Source organism: Formica exsecta, unplaced genomic scaffold (genome assembly GCF_003651465.1).
Source record: "Formica exsecta isolate Colony F162 unplaced genomic scaffold, ASM365146v1 scaffold1024, whole genome shotgun sequence".
NCBI lineage: Eukaryota > Metazoa > Arthropoda > Insecta > Hymenoptera > Formicidae > Formica > Formica exsecta.
This window is the reverse complement of record NW_021848364.1, coordinates 64,950-87,835: the sequence shown is the minus strand read 5'-3', so window position 1 is coordinate 87,835 and position 22,886 is coordinate 64,950. Positions and strand designations below refer to the sequence as shown.

At 33.3% G+C, this 22,886-nt stretch overlaps 2 protein-coding genes and 1 long non-coding RNA gene across 3 annotated transcripts; 2 read left to right on the top strand and 1 right to left on the bottom strand.

Moving 5' to 3' along the window:
- The first annotated feature begins 6,059 nt into the window (after positions 1 to 6,059).
- Positions 6,060 to 13,545, top strand: LOC115233011 (protein EFR3 homolog cmp44E). The gene is made up of 16 exons (XM_029803223.1): positions 6,060 to 6,171; positions 6,274 to 6,350; positions 6,611 to 6,726; positions 6,991 to 7,153; positions 7,234 to 7,386; positions 7,501 to 7,607; positions 7,686 to 7,829; positions 7,929 to 8,007; positions 8,088 to 8,223; positions 8,372 to 8,643; positions 11,235 to 11,407; positions 11,549 to 11,909; positions 12,030 to 12,229; positions 12,741 to 12,840; positions 13,003 to 13,158; positions 13,239 to 13,545. The coding sequence occupies exons 1-16, from the start codon at positions 6,165 to 6,167 to the stop codon at positions 13,389 to 13,391; spliced, it is 2,397 nt and encodes a 798-aa protein (XP_029659083.1). The 5' UTR covers positions 6,060 to 6,164; the 3' UTR covers positions 13,392 to 13,545.
- Positions 13,546 to 15,770: 2,225 nt separating this feature from the next.
- LOC115233027 (peptidyl-prolyl cis-trans isomerase FKBP1A) lies at positions 15,771 to 17,780 on the bottom strand. The gene is made up of 4 exons (XM_029803240.1): positions 17,551 to 17,780; positions 17,147 to 17,200; positions 16,717 to 16,897; positions 15,771 to 16,595 (listed from the first exon to the last, which is right to left on the bottom strand). Exons 1-4 carry the CDS (start codon positions 17,585 to 17,587, stop codon positions 16,538 to 16,540), a joined length of 330 nt encoding a protein of 109 aa, XP_029659100.1. The 5' UTR covers positions 17,588 to 17,780; the 3' UTR covers positions 15,771 to 16,537.
- Positions 17,781 to 22,489: 4,709 nt separating this feature from the next.
- On the top strand, positions 22,490 to 22,886 carry LOC115233020. Its single transcript, XR_003883708.1, has 2 exons — positions 22,490 to 22,586; positions 22,716 to 22,886. It is a non-coding gene; the product is annotated as an uncharacterized LOC115233020 (long non-coding RNA).

The window sequence follows — 22,886 nt, the reverse complement described above, 5'->3', positions numbered from 1 at the left end:
TAGCTTTAATTAAAGTTTTCTTTTATTTGTATTAATTTTTGATTTTTGTATAAATTTTTAATTTTTTATAGAAATTAAAACAGTTATTTTGTACAATTGTTTTCGGTTAAAATATTTGTTTAATTTTTATTTTCTTATGTAGTAAATCTACTACATTGTCTTCACCTACCAACATGATCTCTGATTTTACTTTAGAAACAAATTCGCTTGATGCTTGTAATAATTTTTCCTTTGACGATATTTGTTTTTTAGTCACAAATTTATTTATCTTTCTCGATACAATTCCATGATTCACTTTAAAATTATGTACCCAAAATGTGGAAGCAGTGAATAATGTCGGTGACAAATTGATTTCTTCTCTAGCCCGTAAAGCCCATCTTTTTATATCAATGTCATGAATAGAAAGCGATCTTTCAGAGGAAATTTTGAATTGATCCAAAACATACTTCGAAATTTGTAATAATTTTTCATTTCTCGTGCCACCTTCTTTAATTTGTGCCTCCCACCTATACAATGACCTCAAACCAGAAACTTTCTTAAATCTGTGCTGAACTGACTTTAAAGGCAAAGCTTTTGTCTTCCCGGAACGCCAAAATTGTACAGCCTTTGTTTTATATTTGATATCAATATCAATTATAGTTTTCTTGCAATCCTTTATTGATTCTTCGAAATCACTTTGAGAAACCTCATCAACAGGAATTGCTTCAGGATATACACTTTCTTCATTAAAGCTTAAAGTATCAATGCTTTCGACAAATATCTGTGCATCTATAGCATCTTTAATTAAATTCTCTAAATTAGCTGCAAAAGATTTTTCTTCGTCTGTAATAACTGAATACACATCATATTTAGAAGAATTAAAACTTCTTTGTAATAAAAAAACAATGTTTCTTGGATCCATCGACATTATCTTTACAGGTACTTTAAATCAGTGCTCGAAATTAGTTGCCCTTTTCGGTCGGATTTCTGAAGCGAGTAGTGAGGGTCCCCCCACTACCGTTCGAGCCTCGACAGCCGAGCCGCCGATCGCGCGGGTAACGCTGTGCCTCACACAGGAGCGTCTCTATATCAAAAATATGCTGGGATCGTACCTTCCGCCAAATCGCCATTAAAATTTTGCTAATAGATAATTTTTATTTTCATAATTAATTAATATCAAAATTTTTATTATTCACATATTATATATGTAATATATTTTAATTTGATCTTCTAGGTCCTAGAAGATCAAATTAAAATTTGTAGACAAATTGATTGTTTTGGTTTTATCTGCTTCCTCTTTTGTTTTTCGATGTTCCGTTACTGTTAGGGGTAGTTCTCGATTAGTTTTTTACTAAACACCGGGGAAAACTCTGTTCTTTTGTTAGATTCTTGGACTGGCCAGACTGAAAAAAAGTTTGACAATATTGATAAAGACAATAAAAACGTCCAAATTTTTACGATTCCCGCTGGAACCACTGGTTTAATTCAACCGCTGGACGTTTACACTTTTAGACCTTGGAAGAATTTTTTAAGACAATTTTCTGATATTGTCATGCTGTATAACTGTGATGTAAATTTACATTTAAGGAATAACATCCTCAAAATACAGTCTTTAATACATAACCAGTTTTCCTCGCCCAGATTTAAGAATATATTTCGATACGCTTGGTGGAAGTGTGGGTATATTGCAGAAAAACCCGACAAATGCGAAGCCCCTGCAGATTTCTGTTTGAAAAACTGCAATGGCACATGTGAACTCTGCAATGATATTGCAATAATTAAATGTGCTTGGTGTATGACATCAATGTGCATGCAGCACTTCTTTGCCGTAACAAACGCTAACTCTCCACATTACTGCACTAAATTTAAAGTGTAAGTCGAAAAGCACCCCGATTCGTGAGAGGCAAGGGGACTCACGTTCAAAAAGCACCCCAATGGGATGAGAACCCTATCACGTCCACGTCGTTCATCCTGGGTAGCGCTAAGGACTGATTGATTTTTATATGCATCACTACTTGTAGGGATGGTTTTCGATGTTTCGTTACTGTTAGGGGTAGTTCTCGATTAGGACCTTTTTACTACAAATTCGCCTCAAAGTTATGCTCATTTTTTACTTATTTGCAATTTTCGCACTTTTTAACAGAGTGTAAAACTTTTGAAAAAATGCGACCGCCATATTGGATCCGCCATTTTGAATTCTTAAAAACGGACTTCAGATTCGTTATCAGCGACCCCAAAAACCCTTAGTTACCTGATTTCGCAACAATCGTAAAAATAATTCGTAAAATAGTCGAACCTACCCCCAAAATAGATAAGGGTGATTTCTACCCATCAAACGGCTTTCGGGCCGATATAACAATATACGTGTCTAATAGTTTTTCATGTACTACTTGTATGCCAAGTTTCAGGAAAATCGCCGTATGATACTTCCCTAGTGTTACTTGTAAGATACTTCAATTTGCTGATGATATTGGTATTTATTCAACATCATCAAACATTGACAAAGCGCGTAAATCTGTTGAGCTCTCTCTATCTAATATTGATTTATTTTTACAATCTAAAAGGCTTGATATTTCTCCACAGAAAACGCAAATGATGATATTTTCGCGTCGTAATATTCTTTCTACTACAGATCCCATTTCTCTCAATGGTTCTATTATTAAACCATTCTTAACTGTTAGGTTTCTAGGTGTATTTTTTGACCCTAAACTTACCGGAAATGCTTATATGGATTATATTATTAATAAATCTAAGAAAATTCTTCGAATCATATCAGCCCTACATGGTGTATGGTGGGGTTCTCATCCTCAACTCTGCTCACTGTATATCGTTCACTACTAAGAAGCTCCATTGAATATGCCTGTCAAATATTTGCCCTTAAAGAGTCCACTCGTTTTCATAAACTAAAGCTTATTCAAAACAAAGCGATACGATTGAGTCTTGGATATCGTATTTCTACTCCTATAAATGTTATGTTTGCGGAAGCTAAAGAACCTCCATTTGCTTTTCGATTTCGTTACCTAACTTTTAAATTTTTTATTAAAGCTCTTTCAATTTCTGATCATCCAGTTGTAAACTGTCTTGAAGTTCTTTCTGATGCCATTATTAATAATCCTAATAACTTTGAATATCTTTCAGCAAATTTTCCGGCAATCAATCTTTTTCGTCAGCTATCTTCTTATAAGCAGATTATATATAAATCTATTTTCCTTCCTCAATATCAACACTCCTATCATTCCTCTTATTTTGCCCCTGAAATAATCTATCCTCATCAAGATTTTTTAAATTTGTTGGATCAATTACCTAAACAATACGCTCAAAACCTTTTTATGCAAGCTTTTGATAAATTTATCACGAGATCAGTAGTTTTTTACACGGATGGATCTAAAATGGAAGATGGCGAATATGTTGGTTCTGCCTGTTTCTCCCCTCAACCTGTAATTCAATTAATGCATAAAATTTCACCCTATGCCTTCATCTTCTCTGCGGAAGCTTGGGCTATATATAATGCTATTTTACTTTTATTTGATATCCATGCTTCTGATGCAACTATTATCACTGATTCCATGAGTGTTTTAAAAGCGCTTCAGGGAATCATACCTAAACAAGGCAATTATTTAATCCATCTCATTAAGGCCAAACTTGAGGCGGCGCGCGATCGACAAATTTATATATCCGATTTATCTGGATTCCGTTTCATAAGGGTATTCATGGTAATGAAAGGGCTGATGAACTTGCCAAATTAGCAATCAAAGAAGGTATGACTATTAATTTTAAGGTTCCTTTTTCTGACCTCTTTTCTATTTCCAAAAGAAAATTAGATTTCGATTTTGACAAATATTTGGAGCATTGGGCACGATTTAAAGCCGTTGCATTTTTTGAGAAAATCTACCATAAAAGCAGTAAACCGTGGTATTATCATACTAATCTTTCGAGAGAAACTATTGTTACAATTTCTCGTATTCGGGCGAATCACTATAATCTCAATCATAGTTTATTCCGAAAAAACTTAATTGATGATGGATCTTGTCCATGTGGACATCCTTTTCAAGATATTAATCACATAGTATTTTATTGCCCCAATACTCGAAATATGTCGTTGCGCCTAAGATCTACTATTGCGAATTTAACTGGTCCCCAATCTGATAATCTTTTTGATATTTTAAAAAACCCGCCAATTAAAATATGCAGATTAATTATTTCCTTTTGCAAAGCATGTAATATATATATTTGAATTTCCCGCTGTGCTACGTGGTTACTTCTTATCCCCTCCTTCTATAACCGAGCTCATATTTATGTCCCAGTACACATGTCCTTTATACAGTCTCTGACTGCTCTAAGGCCGGTATTCATAGTCAGTTCTTATTTCAAGACCGTCTTCAGTAATGTCACCGACGAGATACTATTAAAAACCGTCAGCTCTGGGTAAACTTTTGTGACCATCAAGTGGGCCCGGAGGTAATTGAAGAATGTTGACATACCGGCCGTTTGATTGGATCGAAGATAATTACACGAATTATTTAATTCATACGGTTATTTTACTTCATCCAGTTATTATTTTATTATCGAAAACACCGACGAGATATCATTAGAGACCGATGGTCTTATAGAATTTAGCATTTACTGAAAAAAAAACTCGCTGTTTAGAGGTTAAGTCATAAGGCTTAGGGCTTAAATCGCCTATTGTAGACCGGCACTAAGACGGTCTTAAATATAAGAACTGACTATGAATACCGGCCTATGAATACCGGCCTAACTACTTTATTATGTTCCTTGTCACTTATGGGCCACCGCACAAGCTTTTCTGTAATGCATTAGTGTCGGTCTACAATAGTGATTTAAGCTCTAAGCCTTAAGAAATTGACCAATCACAGTCGAGTATTCTCCATAGGCCGGTATTCATAGTCAGTTCTTATTTCAAGACCGTCTTAAAGCCCATATCAGACTACGCATTGAAGATTGAGATTCAAGATTCAAGATTGAAATTTGACCAATCAGGACAAAGAAATTTTAGTCCTTTTTGTTCTGTGTGTGTGATTGGTCAAATTCCAATCTTTAATCTTCAATCTTCAATTTTTAATGCGTAGTCTGATACGGGCATTACGTTACGTTAAGTACTGATTCTAAACTTAAACTCGTACGTAATCTTAAACTTCAGTCAACGCACAGAGAAAATCGTAACGTAACAAAAGCATACAACGTTACGATTTTGTTTGTGCGTTGACTGAAGTTTAAAATTACGTACGAGTTTAGGTTTAGAATCAGTACTTAACATAACGTAATGCATTACGGAAAAGCTTGTGCGGTGGCCCTATGTCTGTACAAACATAACTTAAGGTAACATTTCATGAGCAGCGAAAAGCAGCAGCAGTTTAGAAAGCAACTAGAATCGGTGACGTACTTCCGGCGCAAGTTTTTGCTATTTGAAGTTCATCCTGTTGAACAGCAAAGCAGTAAAAGCTGTTGGTTATATATGTACATATATTCTAAAGTATGGAATCACCAGAGGTAAGTTTGTAGGAACTATAATTATAAAAATAATTACTCATTCGGTTATATCTCAATTAATATTGAAATTGAGATTAACGATTTAAAACACTGCAGAAAACCTATTTCATGGGCAGCGCAGCAATTCTGTAAAATCACCAAACAATGCTAGTTAGTTACTAAACTGCTGCTGCTTTTCACTGCCCATGGAAATGTTACCTTAACCAGAGAAAAGCCTGAGAGAGGCAATGCCGGCGATTTTCGTGGGACGCTTTTTCTAGGCCGTAGAGCAGCGCCGTGCATCCACTTTTAGGAATTGGAAACACTTACCCACATCCACTTTTCGGTACTGTCGGTCAAATCTCCATATGGTTCATGTCCGTGCTACATCCACCTTTCGATCTTTTCGATAGTGGTAGTACACTGATCGCTTGACAAAGAGAGATGATTGCGCCGTCTGTGTTTCAACGTATCGGTGTTTGTGCCTTCACGGATACTACACACATACGCGATGAAAGAGAGACACAGACGGCGCGATCATTTCTCTTTGTCGCTACGGCCTAGAAAAAGCGTCCCACGAAAATCGCCGGCATTGCCTCTCTCAGGCTTCTCTCTGCCTTAACTTTAGGGCAGGTGCCATTTAAGAAAGAAGAAGAAGATCTTCAGTCATTTTACGGCAGGAATTTACGGCAAAGAAAATGTTCGGTGAATATAACAATTTACATTACAAATACTTGAAAATGTTTGCTGCATGCACTATAATCAAACAATAAGATATGATCTATTCTTTTATTTTCTCTTTATTAGGCTGTTGTTGGTGTTGTTCCGCATTACGTCCGAGATATAAGAGGCTTGTTGACAATATCTTTCCAGTTAACCCTCAGGTATGATTTTTATGTTTTTTATCTTCCTTAATTTGTTTTTGTTTGTTATTATTTTAGCTTTGTTTATGAATAAATATATAAATCATTATTGAAACACTATCCTTGACAATAGAGATTACTCTAATTAAAATGATTATTCTATTTATACATTTTTTATTCTATTTATATTTGAATTTGAGATATTTACAACACGCAAATAAAAGATTATGTTTATGTATATCTCACATCTATCTATATTAATGGATTTCCCTAATTTCCAGGATGGTTTAATTAAAAATAATATGGAAAAACTAACATTTTATTCATTAAGCAGTCCTGAGAAATTAGACAGGATTGGAGAGTACTTATTTCAACGAGCTTCTAGAGATATTTACAGGTACATTATGCAAAATATATGATATAATTTCATTACATGTATTTAATTTAATATATATAATAGTAGCTTTCTGTACTGTAATATCTAATCATATAAATTATATAATCACTTTACATAAGAAATATAAAAATCAATTCTAATGACTTTTACAAACATGACTGGCAATAACTTAATATGACTATACTAGGTTGCCACATGTTTATACTTGAAGCGTTATATAAAACAACAATTGATCAAATCTGATAAGTATTATTTATGTTCTAGGAGAAGAAATGGCTTTGTTGTAATTGCTATGGAAGCAATGGATCAACTCCTAGTAGCTTGTCACGCACAAACTTTGAACCTATTTGTCGAAAGCTTCTTGAAGATGGTACAGAAATTATTAGAATCCACAGATCCTCAATTACAAATTCTCGCAACGCAATCTGTAAGTAATGATCACTGGCAAATTTAAACATTTCAGCTATTAGTTTTATTTGATTAATATATTGACTCTGCTTCTCTCAGTTTGTCAGATTTGCCAATATTGAAGAAGACACACCTTCATATCATACGCGTTATGATTTCTTTGTATCAAAATATTCTGCAATGTGCCATTCTAATAATGACGATTCTATTATACGTAAACAAATTAGACTTGCTGGTATTCAAGGACTACAGGTATGATGCCATTGAACATATCTATGAAATGTCAATTGATTTAGATCACAGAGACTTGCACATTAAAAATTATATGTCAAGGTTATATATTCAATTATATATGTTTTTACATAGGGCGTTGTGAGAAAAACTTTGTCTGATGATTTGGTTGAGAATATTTGGGAACCTGTACATATGGACAAAATTGTACCATCATTGCTGTATAACATGCAAAATTCAAGGTAATTTAGAAAAATATTAATATTATAAAACACATACTGAAATAAATACTAATACCGACAATGAGTTTGTATTTGTAGATATGTTGATAAGGAACATGCAATGCCAGATAGTCCGACCGAGGAACGATCGGATCCGCCACAATTCGCGGAAACTTGCATGCGAGAATTGATTGGACGTGCATCATTTGGTCATATTAGATGTGTTATAAGACCCGTATTAAGGTAGAGAAAAGAAATAACTTTACTTCTAAAGGGTTATAATGTATATATGAATATATATTTATATCTATAAGATATTAATAAAAAGCTAACTATTTACAGACACTTAGATAATCACCAGTTATGGGTGCCTAATTATTTCGCAATTCATACTTTTAGAATAATTATGTTTTCTATCCAGGTAGGCAACAACGTAATTTAATTGTAATATAGTTAAACAATAACATTGGATAATCAATATTTCATTTATATATTTTTTAGTCGCAATATTCTTACACTGTAGTGGAAGCCCTAATGACACATCTCGACGATCATTCAAAGTCGTCCCCAAAAATTCGCACTAGCATAGCAGATACCTTGTCTAAAATTATATCAATTGCTGCAGGTGAAAGTGTTGGTAAGCATATAAGATAATAAAATTAAATATATTTAGCATAAATTCAATTACACAGTTAATGTATATTTATAAATATAAGTGATAATTATCGAACATAAAACGGAGATTATCTCACTATTTTTAATCTCCTTTAACCATATGTTTTTAGGACCATCTGTATTAGAAATTATAAATTCTTTATTGTCTCATCTCCGAGTAAGTGTAATGAGAAATCAATCATCAAGCAGTGATGAACAGCTATACCAAGAAGCCCTCATTAATGCTCTTGGAGAGTTTGCAAATCATCTTCCAGATTACCAGAAAATTGAAATTATGATGTTTATTATGAGTAAGGTTCCATATAGTCAACCAGATCGTATTGTATCAGTCGGCAAAGGAGATGTATTACTCCAAAGTATACTCTTAAAATCGCTGTTAAAGGTAAAAATCGTTTATTATTAACAAATTAGAACTAACTAAAAATTAGTACTATTTTTGCTTAAAAAAATCTGATAAAATCAGGTAAAGAAATGTCTATGTACGATCAATAAATTTGATCATATAGACATTTTCATTTTTTATTTTTGAGATTTGTAAATATCAGATTTCTTATATGATATATTTTCCATCTTACATTCTTTAGCATATAATATACTTACTATTTTTAATGAATGTTTATCTAGTTGTGTTTTTATTAAAATAAATTTTATCATATCGTGTTTTTGATTCGTAAATATTAAAATTCTTATATGATATGTTTGATAGATTTTTTATATCTTTATAATACTACTTAACACATTGAATGTTAAATATAATTTGCTTGTTCTTTTGTTTATATAGCAAATAAAATTTTCACTATTAGATCTCGACAAAATATTACATAATATAATTGAATTCTGCAAAATTATTATATATACTACATTTCTCTTACAATCGGTCACCGGTGACCGGCATAGTTTTTTATAATTATAGTGTTTTATAACACATTGAGCACACGCTCAATGTGCTCAATGTGTTATAAATGTGAATATAAATTATTTATCGTTAATCGATGTGTAATAAATACAGTTGTATTAATATCATATAGATGCAACAAAACTTGATGTTACTGGAAATATCACATGACTTATATCATTACAACAGTTATAATCTTATTAACCGCGCTTTGCAAATTTTATATCTGCCCGTGGCAGAAATTTAAATACGAGATAAATGTGCCTAGCGGTAAACGAAAGAATTACAAATGGTAGAAAACGATTTAATATAATTTAAGATTGCATTCCGAAATTCACTGCCAGTACTGCAATTTTGTAACTTTTAACAATGATATCGCTATCGTTACGTGCCGCATTACAGGAAATCTATAATTCACGTTATATATTTTTAATATTGGCAGCGAATTTCGAACCTAAATAAATGTACAATTAAATTTGGTAGTCAATGAACATTATTATACTATATTGGAAAACTCATTTATAGAAAAAAAACGGGACGAGAAACAAGAAAAATGGCCACTTGCTTATCTTTTTCTAATGCTATGCTAAACATAGAAATAAATAAATCATTAACTAATCAAAAATCAGCTAGAAAGAGAAAAAAGGTGCCCAAGTTACCCTACTCTCTCTTTCCTTCGTGCCCAGCCTTTAACAATACATTGAGCATTCCAGTATAGTATAGAGTTCTGATTGTGAATCACATCTATCAATGAAACTATGGCTGTATTCCGAAATTCGCTGCCAGTACTAGAAATCTATAGTTCACGTTATATTCATTATAAATTTTCAGTATTGGCAGTGAATTTTGGAATGCAGCCTATATATCATATAATAAACAATTAAAAACTTATTTTAGTTTTACTGCATTAGTGCACATAAGCTGTTTATCGATACAAAAAACAATTTATTCAAAAATATACTTAATCTGAATTTTATGTAATATTTTTAAATGGTAGGATTGAGATTCTCTTTTTATAACATATAGTTTATAGAAACAAATAAAAATATTTTTGGATAAAACTCTGACATACATACACAAGAATATATATAAAAACAAGAAAAATATATATATATATGCATAATTTTATATACATATAGGATTATAATATATATATAATCTCGTATATCAAAAAAAATACGTGTGTGTGTGTGTGTGCGTGCGCGCGCGCGCGCGTGTGTGAGTGTGTACATGTCTCCGCTTTGCCCAAAAATATTATCTTACACATATTTGTAATATATAACTATATATTATAAAAAGATAATCATATCCTATCATCTGAAAATATTATATGAAACTCAAATACACACACACACATCTTTTGAATTCATCGTTTTTTATATTGATGAATATTTTATGTGCATTAAAAACGAAATAAGTTTAATCATTTATTATATTAATCATTTATTATACACACTGATAGACATGAAATTCAATTATATATATCCAGTAAGCAAAATGCATGAAAAATGCCAGCAAATTTGCAACAGATTTACTCAAAAGTTGCTAGTAAATTAGTGTCAACTGTGTTTGCATTAGACTTGTGATCTGCCAATCTTAAATAGTATGTCTCATCATCAGTGACCACTGACATCTGATAGCAGATCTTGAACAGTTTTTGTCGCCAATCTGCTGTTAGATTCTATGAGCAGGCTGATCACAAGTCTAATGTGAACACAGTTGATGTCCATTTACTAGCAATTTCCGAGTAAATCTGTTACCAATTTGCTGGAATATTGTGTGCATTTTGCTTACTGGGTATATAATTGAACTTTATCTAAAGCAATAATGTACAATTTGATTATATTGGATAAATTAATAGGTGATATACATAAAAACAAATATGTTTAAATAAATATTTAATTGTTTAAAATAAGATTAAAACTAAAGAGAAGATAGGCGCTTTCTATCAGCAGAAATACTGATTTGATTGAAATCAATTGTTTACAATAGAAATTACAACCAAACTTGAATTTGTTTCTATTGTTTTTTATTAGTCTTTTAAATAGAGTAGTAACAGATACTTTGTTTGTACATAGGTTGGTACCAAGTACCAAACTATTCACTTAAATACGACATTCCCACCCAGTTTCTTGGACCCATTACTAAGAATGTCACTAGCAGCAGATGCTGAAATGAGACTTCTAGTACAAAAAATATTCCACACTCTAATTGATAGACATCGAAATATTATGAAACTTGCTAAACCAACGTAAGTTTATATCTCTTGCTAAATGTTTATAAATGTAAACATTATTTTATTAAAATTTATAATTATTGTTTCTCATTTTTTATGGCTTATATCATCTATGATTCTTTGCTGATAATACGTCAACTTTCCTCTCTTTTTCAGTGTAAATGTGATGGAACTTGGTCTTGTTATTGAGAAAGCATCTAGACCTGATGTGATTTTTATTCGGAAGCATGGACCTGAAATCTATTTAGCACTATATGAATCATTAGAGTTGTCTAGTAACACTGTGGAAAATGTGGAATCTATTTATACTACATTGGCATTACTTGCCATTGAATTGGCTTCTGAGGAAACTGTCTTAGAATTATTGAGATTGGTGTTGAGCCTCCAAGATTTAGCATTGACAAGTGGTCAAATTAGTCTTTCACTAAAATTTAATTTACATGCAACAGTTATTAGTTTATTAGTTTTAATATCGTATGTTTGTAATATCACTGTACTTATGGACTATGCAAAAAAGGTAGGTAGTTTTTCTTTCTAATCATGAATTTATTTATGCCCCTTTTTTTATTTAAATTATGATAAATTTATTAAAATGTAAACTTCCCAATCAATTGGACATATTTAAATCTATTTTAAGGTAGTGGACGCACGTCGAAAAGATAGCCCGCATTTATTACCGGATTTACAATCACAATATGATACTGCTCTGACATCCAGATTAACACCAGCTCTGTTGGTTGATCAAACCGTTGTCAGTGAATGCTTAAAAGGAGCTGGTCTTGATAGTGGAAAACTCCAGCAAGGCTCGGGTTATAGTAGTAATTCTTTACAACACAGGTGATATAACTATAGTAGTAATATAGCGAGTATAACGCTCAATAATTAGCTATGAATATTAAGTATTAGAAAAGAAGTGTATACTCAAGGGCAGGAATGGTGTCCCTCGGCGGTTAGGTGTATACATATATGACAATCGAAAGTATCACGCATACACACGGATCACGTATGTATGTATATGTATCACTTGAAGCGCGAAGATCAAGCAGCGAAGGAGAAAAAAGTGGGAGGCATTCCGATGTTGCATCCTTATCGCAGGTCATATGATCGAGAGAGAAGGCAATGCAAGACGTGATGCCAATTAATGGTGTCCTATATCTGTCTCACTCACTCCAATTGAATGCAGGCAGTGCGAGTGAGACAGTTATAGGACTCCGCGCTGGCTGGACACCGCTTTCGGCTATCATACACGTATACATCTAGCCGCCTAGAGACACCATTCCTGCCCTTGAGTGTACATTGTTTTATACATCAGTTATACATAAATCAAATAATAAATATTCTCTGTTAGGCATTCTTGGGTTGACAGTGCTGGACGAAATTCATTAGCCGATATTAATTCTGGAGGTCCAGAATTAGACAGTGGAGGTTCATCACCTAGTATACAAAAGGTTTTAAAATTGAAAAATATTAAAATTTATTGCAATATTCGCTAAATTAGCTAATGTATTTACCGATTATCATCTCATTTTGCTTATATGTTTCCTTTGATCTTCTGAATTACTTCTACTGTTTTATATTATTATCTTTTATCTTTAATTAATTTTTTGCAGAAATTACCTGGAGAAGAATTAACATTTGAAAGCATGAAAAGAATCTTGACAGAAAATAATAATAATCATGTAATAGAAGAAGAGAAACGAATGCAACTTTCTCAATTTTTCAGAAATGCGCCATTCCAAGATTTAGTGTTAAAAACACAACCTAAGGTATAAAAATGTATTATTTGTAATATTCTAAAAATCATTCCAACTAGTATATTTTTTCTAATCTTTTCTTCGATTTACAGCACGATGTTTTACAGAGTAAATTATCCGAAATATTTAATACTTTGTCTGTTGAACCACGCAACACAATTTCTACAACTGGACCACAAACGGATATTAAACCAAGTCAAACTCCATCTTATGAAATTCACTTTCCTGAGCTGTTTGTATATTAAACCACTATTGTATATTAAACTATTTTTGTTGAAATAACATTAGCCGAATATTAGTGTTGCATTGTTTTAGATCTTGCACATGTTACAATAAGAGCAATTAATTCGTAACGTTTAAAAAATGACTCATGTATATAATAAAAATTGGAGAAAAAAAGGTTTTGTTTTTTGCATAATTAAATTTTTTTTTTATTAATGTTAATAAATTGTGCGTGCTTGTAACAAATTCTCTCTCTCTCTCCCCTCTCCTCTCTCTTTTTCTCTCCTCTTCTCTCTCTCTCTCTCCCCTCCTTTATCTCTCTCTCTCTCTCTCTCTCTCTCCCTCGTGAATTTGCTTTTAATGAGTAAAGGTCAGATATTTTTTACATATGTACGTATCATGGGGTATATTGAAAAATTATAATTATTTTATAGTTATTTTTATTAATATAGTCATTTTATAGAGAATTTCAAGAGATGTATTCACTTGGAACGCTCATGCATTTACACTTATACTCCGTCCAGCGAGAGAATGACTTCGGATTGAACGAAAACTCGTCCGTTTCGCGCAAGTCTCCACCCAACACCCAACAGAAGCCGTATCTACATATATTGAGTACCTCGCTATGTTCTCCCCACTTTGCCCGCTTATGTGCAGACCTTAGAACATATATAAATGGAAGGGGAATGCCTTTGTTTCCCGATAGAAAAACATGTCGGAAGGAAGTGAGAAAGAAAATCATAGTTGCTTCTCTCTTGTGAGTAACTGCTCAAAAGTGCGCATGCACGGCTTACCGGTTTGGCCCAATGAAAAATAAGGTTACATTAGTCACATGTGTGTATACACAAGAGTATGTATATCTACAGACACGATGCTTGTATGTGTAGTTACTCACAAGAGAGAGGCAACTACGATTTTCTTTCTCACTTCCTTCCGACACTTTTCAGCCTGCTATTCCCCTTCCATTTATATATGTTCTAAGGTGCAGACCGAGGTCATTCTCTCACTGGACAGAGTATATATTATTTTCAACCATTTCTTTTGGATTAGCACTCGTATGTAAAGATAATTTTAATAATTTACAAACTACAAACTAAAAATTGCAAGATTAATATTGTAAGTAGGGTCACTAACTGTTCCGAATTTTCCGGGACATCCCGATTTTCGGCTCTCATTAGAAACGTTCCGAAAGAACCTTAGACGGGACGTTATTTGTCCCGATTTTTCATAAAATAAATAATATAAAACATAATAATAGATCGTACTAAAATTCAGGTCCGTGGTTAAATTGAAACAAAAACAGTCAGCCGGTCTGTAGAACTGTAAAATTTTATGTTGATTTTTCATTGCTTTTATATTTGGTTGATGAGTGTTCTTTAATTTTATTTTAAGAATTTTATCAGTTTAGTTTTAAATTAATGATTAATTATATTAAAAAATAATAGAAGACTATGTTCTGTTGATTGTTTAACGTTAAATGTGAATAGTAAATATAAGCCGAAGATAAGAATCAAGATATGAGTCAACTATCAAATTAATCAATTTAAAGTAAACTATAAATACGAAACGAATCTCTATAGTCAAAAACTGGTTCTTTCTATAGTATTAGCCGGTATTATAAAAAGAAAACTCAATAAAACTGCAATATTATAACCACATTATGTTTCATAATTAAAATTATACGAATAAAAAAATCCCGATATTTTTTATTATGTCCCGATTTTTAAAGGTCGATATTCCGAAATTGGTTGATCAAGAATTGGTCACCCTAATTGTAAGCCACGAATAAGCGGACGAAAAATAACGGGGCTCGACCGGGATTCAATCCTAGGACCCAACTTGTCGCTAGCTGGCATATTCTGCCAGTGAGCCAAACTTTGCCCCTTACCAGTATATTTTCTCCACTCCAATTAGAAATTCCTCTCTAAATCTTATAATATAATATGATATAATTTATTTTCCTATAATACAATCAGAACAGTCAAGCCTTGTAGTTTTGGTTTGCCTTTTTTTTTAAATTATATACATATACATAACTTAACAGATAATGATGCAATCAATAAGTAAATACATATAAAACACAATACTGATAACAATAATTATAAAAATATTTGAAAAAACTATATATACAAGCACTTTATATATATTTTCTAGATTAGAATCAAGAATTCAGGAATGTCTAAAACATTTTGCACATGATACATATTTATATTATGAAGCATAGAGATATAAAAGTTTTATTTCAAATATTTTTTAAATATATTAAAACATACACACACAAATGTTATGTGTATGCTAAATTGAAAGTTTTATTTTGTAATATATTTTTATTCTTTTTTATACTTGCCTTCAAATTTATTTAAATAAACAAAATTTATTTATGTGAAAAAAAAGTATGTATATTTGAGGCAAAACCATTTTTTATTGTACTTTATCATATAGTCTGTAAAGGTCTCAATTATTAATGTGTAACTGTTTCTTTACATCATTGAGTTTTGTACAAAATATTTGAAAAATTACCAAATACATAATATTTGAATGGAATGAGCACAAGTTATTGTATATTTGGTGAATATTTGAGACTTCAACTGCTCATCGTAGGCACATGATTAGTCAATTTTAAATGAAGTGCAGAAGATAAATAACATCTCTTGGAGAGCTGATAATTAAACACACGCAGTAGTATACATTTTTGAAGTTTAACATTTATAGGGATGTTTGAATATTATCAACATAATAGTATGCATTGTGCACATTTCATTTTCACGCAATGCTAAAATAATCTTAATGTTTTATACGTTATTTTGTGAAAAATGCAATGTAGTTTTTAATGATCGAGCGATTGAATTAATAGCGTTTTCGAGTGAAGTAAGATTTGACTGCTCCGATTAAATCCAATTTTCCATGAAAATATGTTCGACCAAAAATAAGTTTTGAATTTGATTAATATAAATAAGCATATTTCTAGTAACCCAAGACGATGTTTATGACGTTATTAATCGCTCTCAGAGCGATCAAATTTGCTTCACTTGAAAACGCTATAAGGTATTGGCATATATGCTATGTTCATGCAACGATTACTAACATAATATAATTTGATGCATGTTTTTATTTTTTTTTGTTTATATTGAAATGCATTTGGTCAGTTTGGTACATTCTAAGAGGTATTTCAAGGCTCCACTTTCAGTAATTCCACATCAAATATGAGGACGGCATTTGGTGGAATAGTGTGTCTTTGTCAAGGCTAATATAGTTATCTGTGTTTTATAACAAATAAACTATATAAAATAATTCTATTTAATATATTTGATTATTCTATACTTAATATTATTTTGAATTAAAGGATATACTCCAGGGTGGCCTCGACTGCCGTAAGCATAATCTGGAGAACAAGTTAGCCTAGCCCTTTGCCCAACGCACATTTGCGCGACTCCTTGGTCCCAACCTTTAATTACTTCACCTTTGCCAATTTTGAACTTAAATGGCACACCGCGATCTCTGCTAGAATCGAATTTCTTTCCATTGTATATACATATATATTGTATAATTAACTCTATTATATTTACAATATTATAACATTTCATATATGCAAATTATTCATAGAAAAAAAAAGTGGAATATTGTAATCTTATTTTTTTATTATGTAGGTATAAAACAATAACTAAAATTTTTTTATATCTCTGAGATATATACACACAATAATATTTTATATTAGATATTATATTATCATGCAATATGTATAAAATTCAGAATATTAATTATATTCATATATAAAAATAATCACCTGTGTAATGTACAACTACTGTTTGCCCAGTCTTTGGATAGGTTTGACCTGCAAATATACAGTAACTTATGAGAAATATTATGATAAGTAGAATGTGTCGGTATTTAGAATTGTAGCAACAGAAATGAAAAAGAAATATTGTTGTATAGCGCAGAATCTACTTTGCTTGAATACAGAGACTGGATTAATTATAACATGAAATAAATCATGTTTATTAGCGGTCTTTTAGATTGTGTATAAGGCATATTTAGCGTATATTGAGCGAAACGCTAAAAGTTTCGGAGTATCGAAACGTGGTATACGGCGTGTAGAGCATTTCAAAATGGGGGAGAGGGTTTTCCAAAGAGACCAGAATAATGAAATTTCATGAATCCATAGAAGATGAAACTTATAATTACCATCACCAGGACTCAGAACTTCGACATCCACGCCCATGACTACGAATTTTTTCCGTACAACGATGAAATTCTCTTTTCAAAGTAGCAAGGTTCGCGCGAGAATTGATCGCCTGAACCGAATCGACTTACTCGGAACAGAGAACAAAATTCACGTAAAATGACACTACCTGACTGATACTACCCACAATCCACAGATAATAATTTCCAGTGATTCCAGATCATGAGATTATCAGACGCATGCGTAGTAACCATGAAGTAAAGCCCGCTGCACATGGTGCAATTTTTCGTGTTAAACCCGGATCTACAATAGGTGTAGTTAAGGGTAGAGATCCATAAGGGCCACCGCACAAGCTTTTCTAACGTAACGTAATGCATTACGGAAAAGCTTGTGCGGTGGCCCTAAGTCCGGATCTACAATAGGTGTAGTAAGCCTCAAGTCATAAGAAATTGATCAATCACAATCAAATGTGAGGAGAATAATGAATTGTTATTGGTAATTTTCTTACGGCTTAAGGCTTACTACATCTATTGTAGATCCGGTCTAATGGCCCTCGCATACTGGACGCGATGAGCGATGAGCGATGGGCGATATCCAATAAGAGCTCTGATTTTCCGAAGAAATAAAGCTCTCATTGGATATCGCCCATCGTTCATCGCTCATCGCGTCCAGGAGGTCGATCATGTACTTTTCCTCTAGGGCGGAAATGTGAAAAGTGAAAAGTTTCACGTGAACTTTATGATTCCGCTCGATTAGTGCAAGTCCACAATAGGTGATTTAAGCCCTAAGCCTTAAGAAATTGACTAATCACAGTCGAGTATTCTCTTCATACTTGATTGTGATTGGTCAATTTCTTAAGGCTTAGGGCTTAAATCACCTATTGTGGACCGGCACTAAGAGTCCTATATAATCAGAGAAGCGACAATGGCGTTCCGCTTGCTGATTAGCTGACCGCCACGGGCCCGTTCCACTTAACGACCGCAACGCTCACGGTATCATTTCATCTTTGTTGTTCACCGAAAGTTAAACAAAAACAGATAATGCTCGCGAGAGTTGCGGTCGTTAAGTGAAACGCGCCCTATGTTGGCAGTTAGTTTGCACGTAGTGAATCCTACGTACAAACTAATCGCAACCGGCGTACCGTAAGTAAGCAAAAAGTATATTTGTAATTATTTAAAAAAAACATTTTAAATATCTCTGAGACATTTTTAAGACATTTCAGATTACAAATGGACAGCTGTGGGCCCAACAGGGCGATCATGGGAAGCATGGAGGGGGTAACGATGTCGCTTCTCTAATTATATAGGACTCTACACTCGATCATGTAAAAGTGCGAACCCATGCAGCGGAATAGCGTAACGCGGAACGAAAGCGGAATCTATCACGAGCGTTTCGCAATTTTGTTCCGTTTTCAGTAGTTCCTAGCGGAATAGGTTTCGTAGATCGCGTAATGTACATACACATCTATACATTTACACATGGTAGTAAAAGCTAACTTCAAAGTTTTCCTTTATCTCTCAAAAATGAGAAATAACTTGTAATAATTAATAATTTATCTCTGTTTCTGTACTGACCACGTTGCTCGACGCTGCCAATTTAACAAAGTGTTAAATAAGTTAAATAAGTTTCAACGTGGTTTTAACCCTTTTAAAATAATAATTCGTGATTAGTTGCGCATTGGTCCGCGGTGCGTTCGTTACGCTCCATGGGGATGTAGGGACTTAAAATCCACGTTGCGAAAACTGCGGAACACTCGCAATTGGTTCCGCTCTTGTTCCGCGTTATGCTATTCCGCTGCATGGGTTTGCACCTAATGGTGCGGTCCCATGGTACGGAAAGTATGCGCAATGCGAAATGGCCGAACGAAATCCGTCCAATCGCAGACATTCCGCCAATTACGCTCCTTTCCTAAGACCTTTCCTAAAGTCTGTATCAGACTACGCATTGAAGATTGAGATTGAAGATCGAAGATTGAAATTTGACCAATCAGGACAAAAAAATTTTAGTCCCTTTTGTTTTGATTAGTCAAATTTCAATCCTTAATCTTCAATCTTCAATTTTCAATGCGTAGTCTGATACGGGCATAACAAGGAGACGTTGCAGCTGACTCTTCATCGATTTTGATCTCCTTTTTTTGTGGTGAATCTTCATTGAATATAGTTAAGCCCTGTAAGAGCTTTTCGTCCAATGCGCCTTGTAAGTAGTATTTTTTATACTTGAAATTTGGAGAAATTTGGAGAAATTTGGAGAAATTTTAATGTAGGTTGTAAGACATAAAGAAAGACACTTTATCGAACAGTGCCGTTGGCGCAAGGAGTAAGCGCGAGCACAGATTAATAGACAGATAGCCAAAGGCCCGGATGAAGGCGAGACCAGCATTTCTCACTGGTTTCAGCGCCATACCGTAGTAGTGGCCAAAGCAGTAATTACGTTCCCAAGGTAAAGTCGCGTCATTAATACGACGGTAATAAATTGACTATTTAATCAAAAACATTAAAAATGATTTACATTGTTTAAGAAAACATCGATCACATTGACCTCACCTTGAAAAGGTTACTCAAGGTCAAGTCTATATTTTTGTCATGTGGCCTTCTCGAAACCATATAACTTTTGTCTGAAACATTTCTTTCTATCTTGCTTTATTGTTTAAATATTTAGGTGTCTCAATATAAATGCCCCACCCTGTATATACAGCGCATTTACATCCGATAAAAATGGAGCCGCCCGTCTTTAGTGTGCGTCGCCGTAGCGACGGAGCGCTCACGCACACCACCATGCGCGCGGCTAAAGGTCGACGCTGATTGGCCAGACGTTACTTAATAATAACTCCTTTATTAAGTGTTATAGAAAAAAATGTTACAGGACTTTTCTGTTCAGTTTGCTGTGCTCTACTTGCTTATGAGCGTTGTCAAGGATGCTTTGGGACATCCTGTATATACAAACATATGAAATAATTTATGCATATACACAATATATACAGCATGTCGGATTTAAGTAAATACACTTAATTATTTCCTAGAAAATTATAAATAACTAATATTATTAAATTACAAGTAATAAAAGTTCCACAAGATAAAAGACGAACAAAGAGACAAGCAATGAGAGCCAGGCGCAGGTTTTCGGGCGCAAAGAAATTAATGTTAATTAGTATTAAAATTATAAATAGATATAAAAATGAAAATACAATGAACGTATGTTTCGGCCCGTTTTTGTGCTATCTTCAGCGCAAGTTAAAAGTATAATTAAATTATCGCAATCGGACAAACTATAACATAATAAAGTCGTCTAGTAAAATAAAAACATGATAAATATGACATCAGTGAATAAAGAAATAAATAAATATATCAGTGAATAAAAAAAAAATATAAATATGTCATCAGTGAATAAAAAAAATAAATAAATATGACATTCAAGAAAATTTAAAAAAATGTATAAAAATCTTTAAAAACAAAAGTATTAACATTTCTCTGTAAAAATATTTCATTTATTTCACAGTAATTTTATGTAGGCAAATATATAAGAAGATTTATGCCTATTTAATATATGTCAAATATTTATTTCTATGTAGTAAATAATGCATATTACATGTACATATCAAATAATAAAAAAAAAAAGGAAAAATGTTAACAGCGTAAATGGTTTCGAACCTGGGTTCTCGCTATTAGTGTACTCGCGCTTACTCTCTGCGCCAACGGCACTGTTCGATAAAGTGTCTTTCTTTATGTCTTACAACCTACATTAAAATTTCTCCAAATTTCTCCAAATTTCAAGTATAAAAAAATACTACTTACAAGGCGCATTGGACGAAAAGCTCTTACAGGGCTTAACTATATTCAATGAAGATTCACCACAAAAAAGGAGATTAAAATCGGTGAAGAGTCAGCTGTGACTTCTCCTTGTAAGATTCTTTCATTGTATCTATCGGAATAGTGTATATTATTGGCTCGCACAGACTACGCTTCCGCGTTTTCCGCTGCATAGGACAGTAGAGAAAATACTCAAGCGGATCGGAATCACAAATACATGCATATACTTGTCAAAATTCATATACTCCATACATAATATACGAACTGACAATATGAATTCTGAAAAATTATTTATCATTATTGGCGGATTATTGAAAAAATTTAAATAAAGTTGGTGTATATTTCAAAAGCAAGAACTACGCCGCAAGATCGTAAAATTTTACTCGTATATAATTGCAAAAAAAATGAGAATAATAGGAAAAAACGAAAATATTGGGTACGACCTATATTTAGTATAGAAAGAAGATTAAAACAAGGAGTAAGTGAGAATCTTGTTAAAGAAATGCTGGCCGAAGACATGGAAAAATACATGGATTACTTTAGAATGACACCTCAAAGAGATACGCTCAAATACGTCCGCACCCGACCACAGCCGTTTGTCGACTTCTTTTTTTTTATTAACATGCATACAAGTTTACAAGTAATAATAATTAATAATTTAATAATTCCGTCAATTCCGTACAATAATTGCGGATAGAAATTGGCGGAACGAACGTAAAAAAGATCGAACCAATCACGAGCGTTCCGCCATTCCGCATTGCGCATACATTCCGTACCATGGGACCGCATCATTAGAGAGAATTCACACTTTGGCAGAAAAGCAGAAAGCAGAAAAGCAGAAGCCAGTTAGAACTCGTGCTAGAAAAGCAGAAGCCAATCAGAACTCGCGCTGATAGTAAGCAGTACATTCTGCTTTTCTAGCGCGAGTTCTGATTGGCCTCTGCTTTTCTGCTTTCTGCTTTTCTGTCAAGGTGTGAATTCTCCCTTACTCTCCCAACCGCGGAAATGTAAAACTTTTCACGTGAACTTTTTCGCCATGAAACTTGGTGGCGGAAAGGCGGAAATCTAGGAAATTACTAAATATACTTCAGAATTAGAATAAGTGTGGTACCAGAGAGAAGCCTGAGAAAGGCAATGCCGGCGATTTTCGTGGGACGCTTTTTCTAGGCCGTAGAGCAGCGCCGTGCATCCACTTTTAGGAATTGGAAACACTTACCCACATCCACTTTTCGGTACTGTCAGTCAAATCTCCATATGGTTCATGTCCGTGCTACATCCAGTTTTTGATACTGTCGGTCATTTGGTTCATATCCGTGCTACATCCACTTTTTGATCTTTTCGATAGTGGTAGTACCAAGCAGTTCCGACTGACAACGTGTCGGGTTCGGACGTGTTTTTGCGTGCTGCGTATGTCCTTTGTCTGGACCTTTTTTTGGACTCCCTCCTCTCTTAGAGGAGTTTTGCTTATATTCTACAAACCCATAAGAAACAATGGTGTATGGGCGACTAATGCCCAACCAGCCATAAAAGAA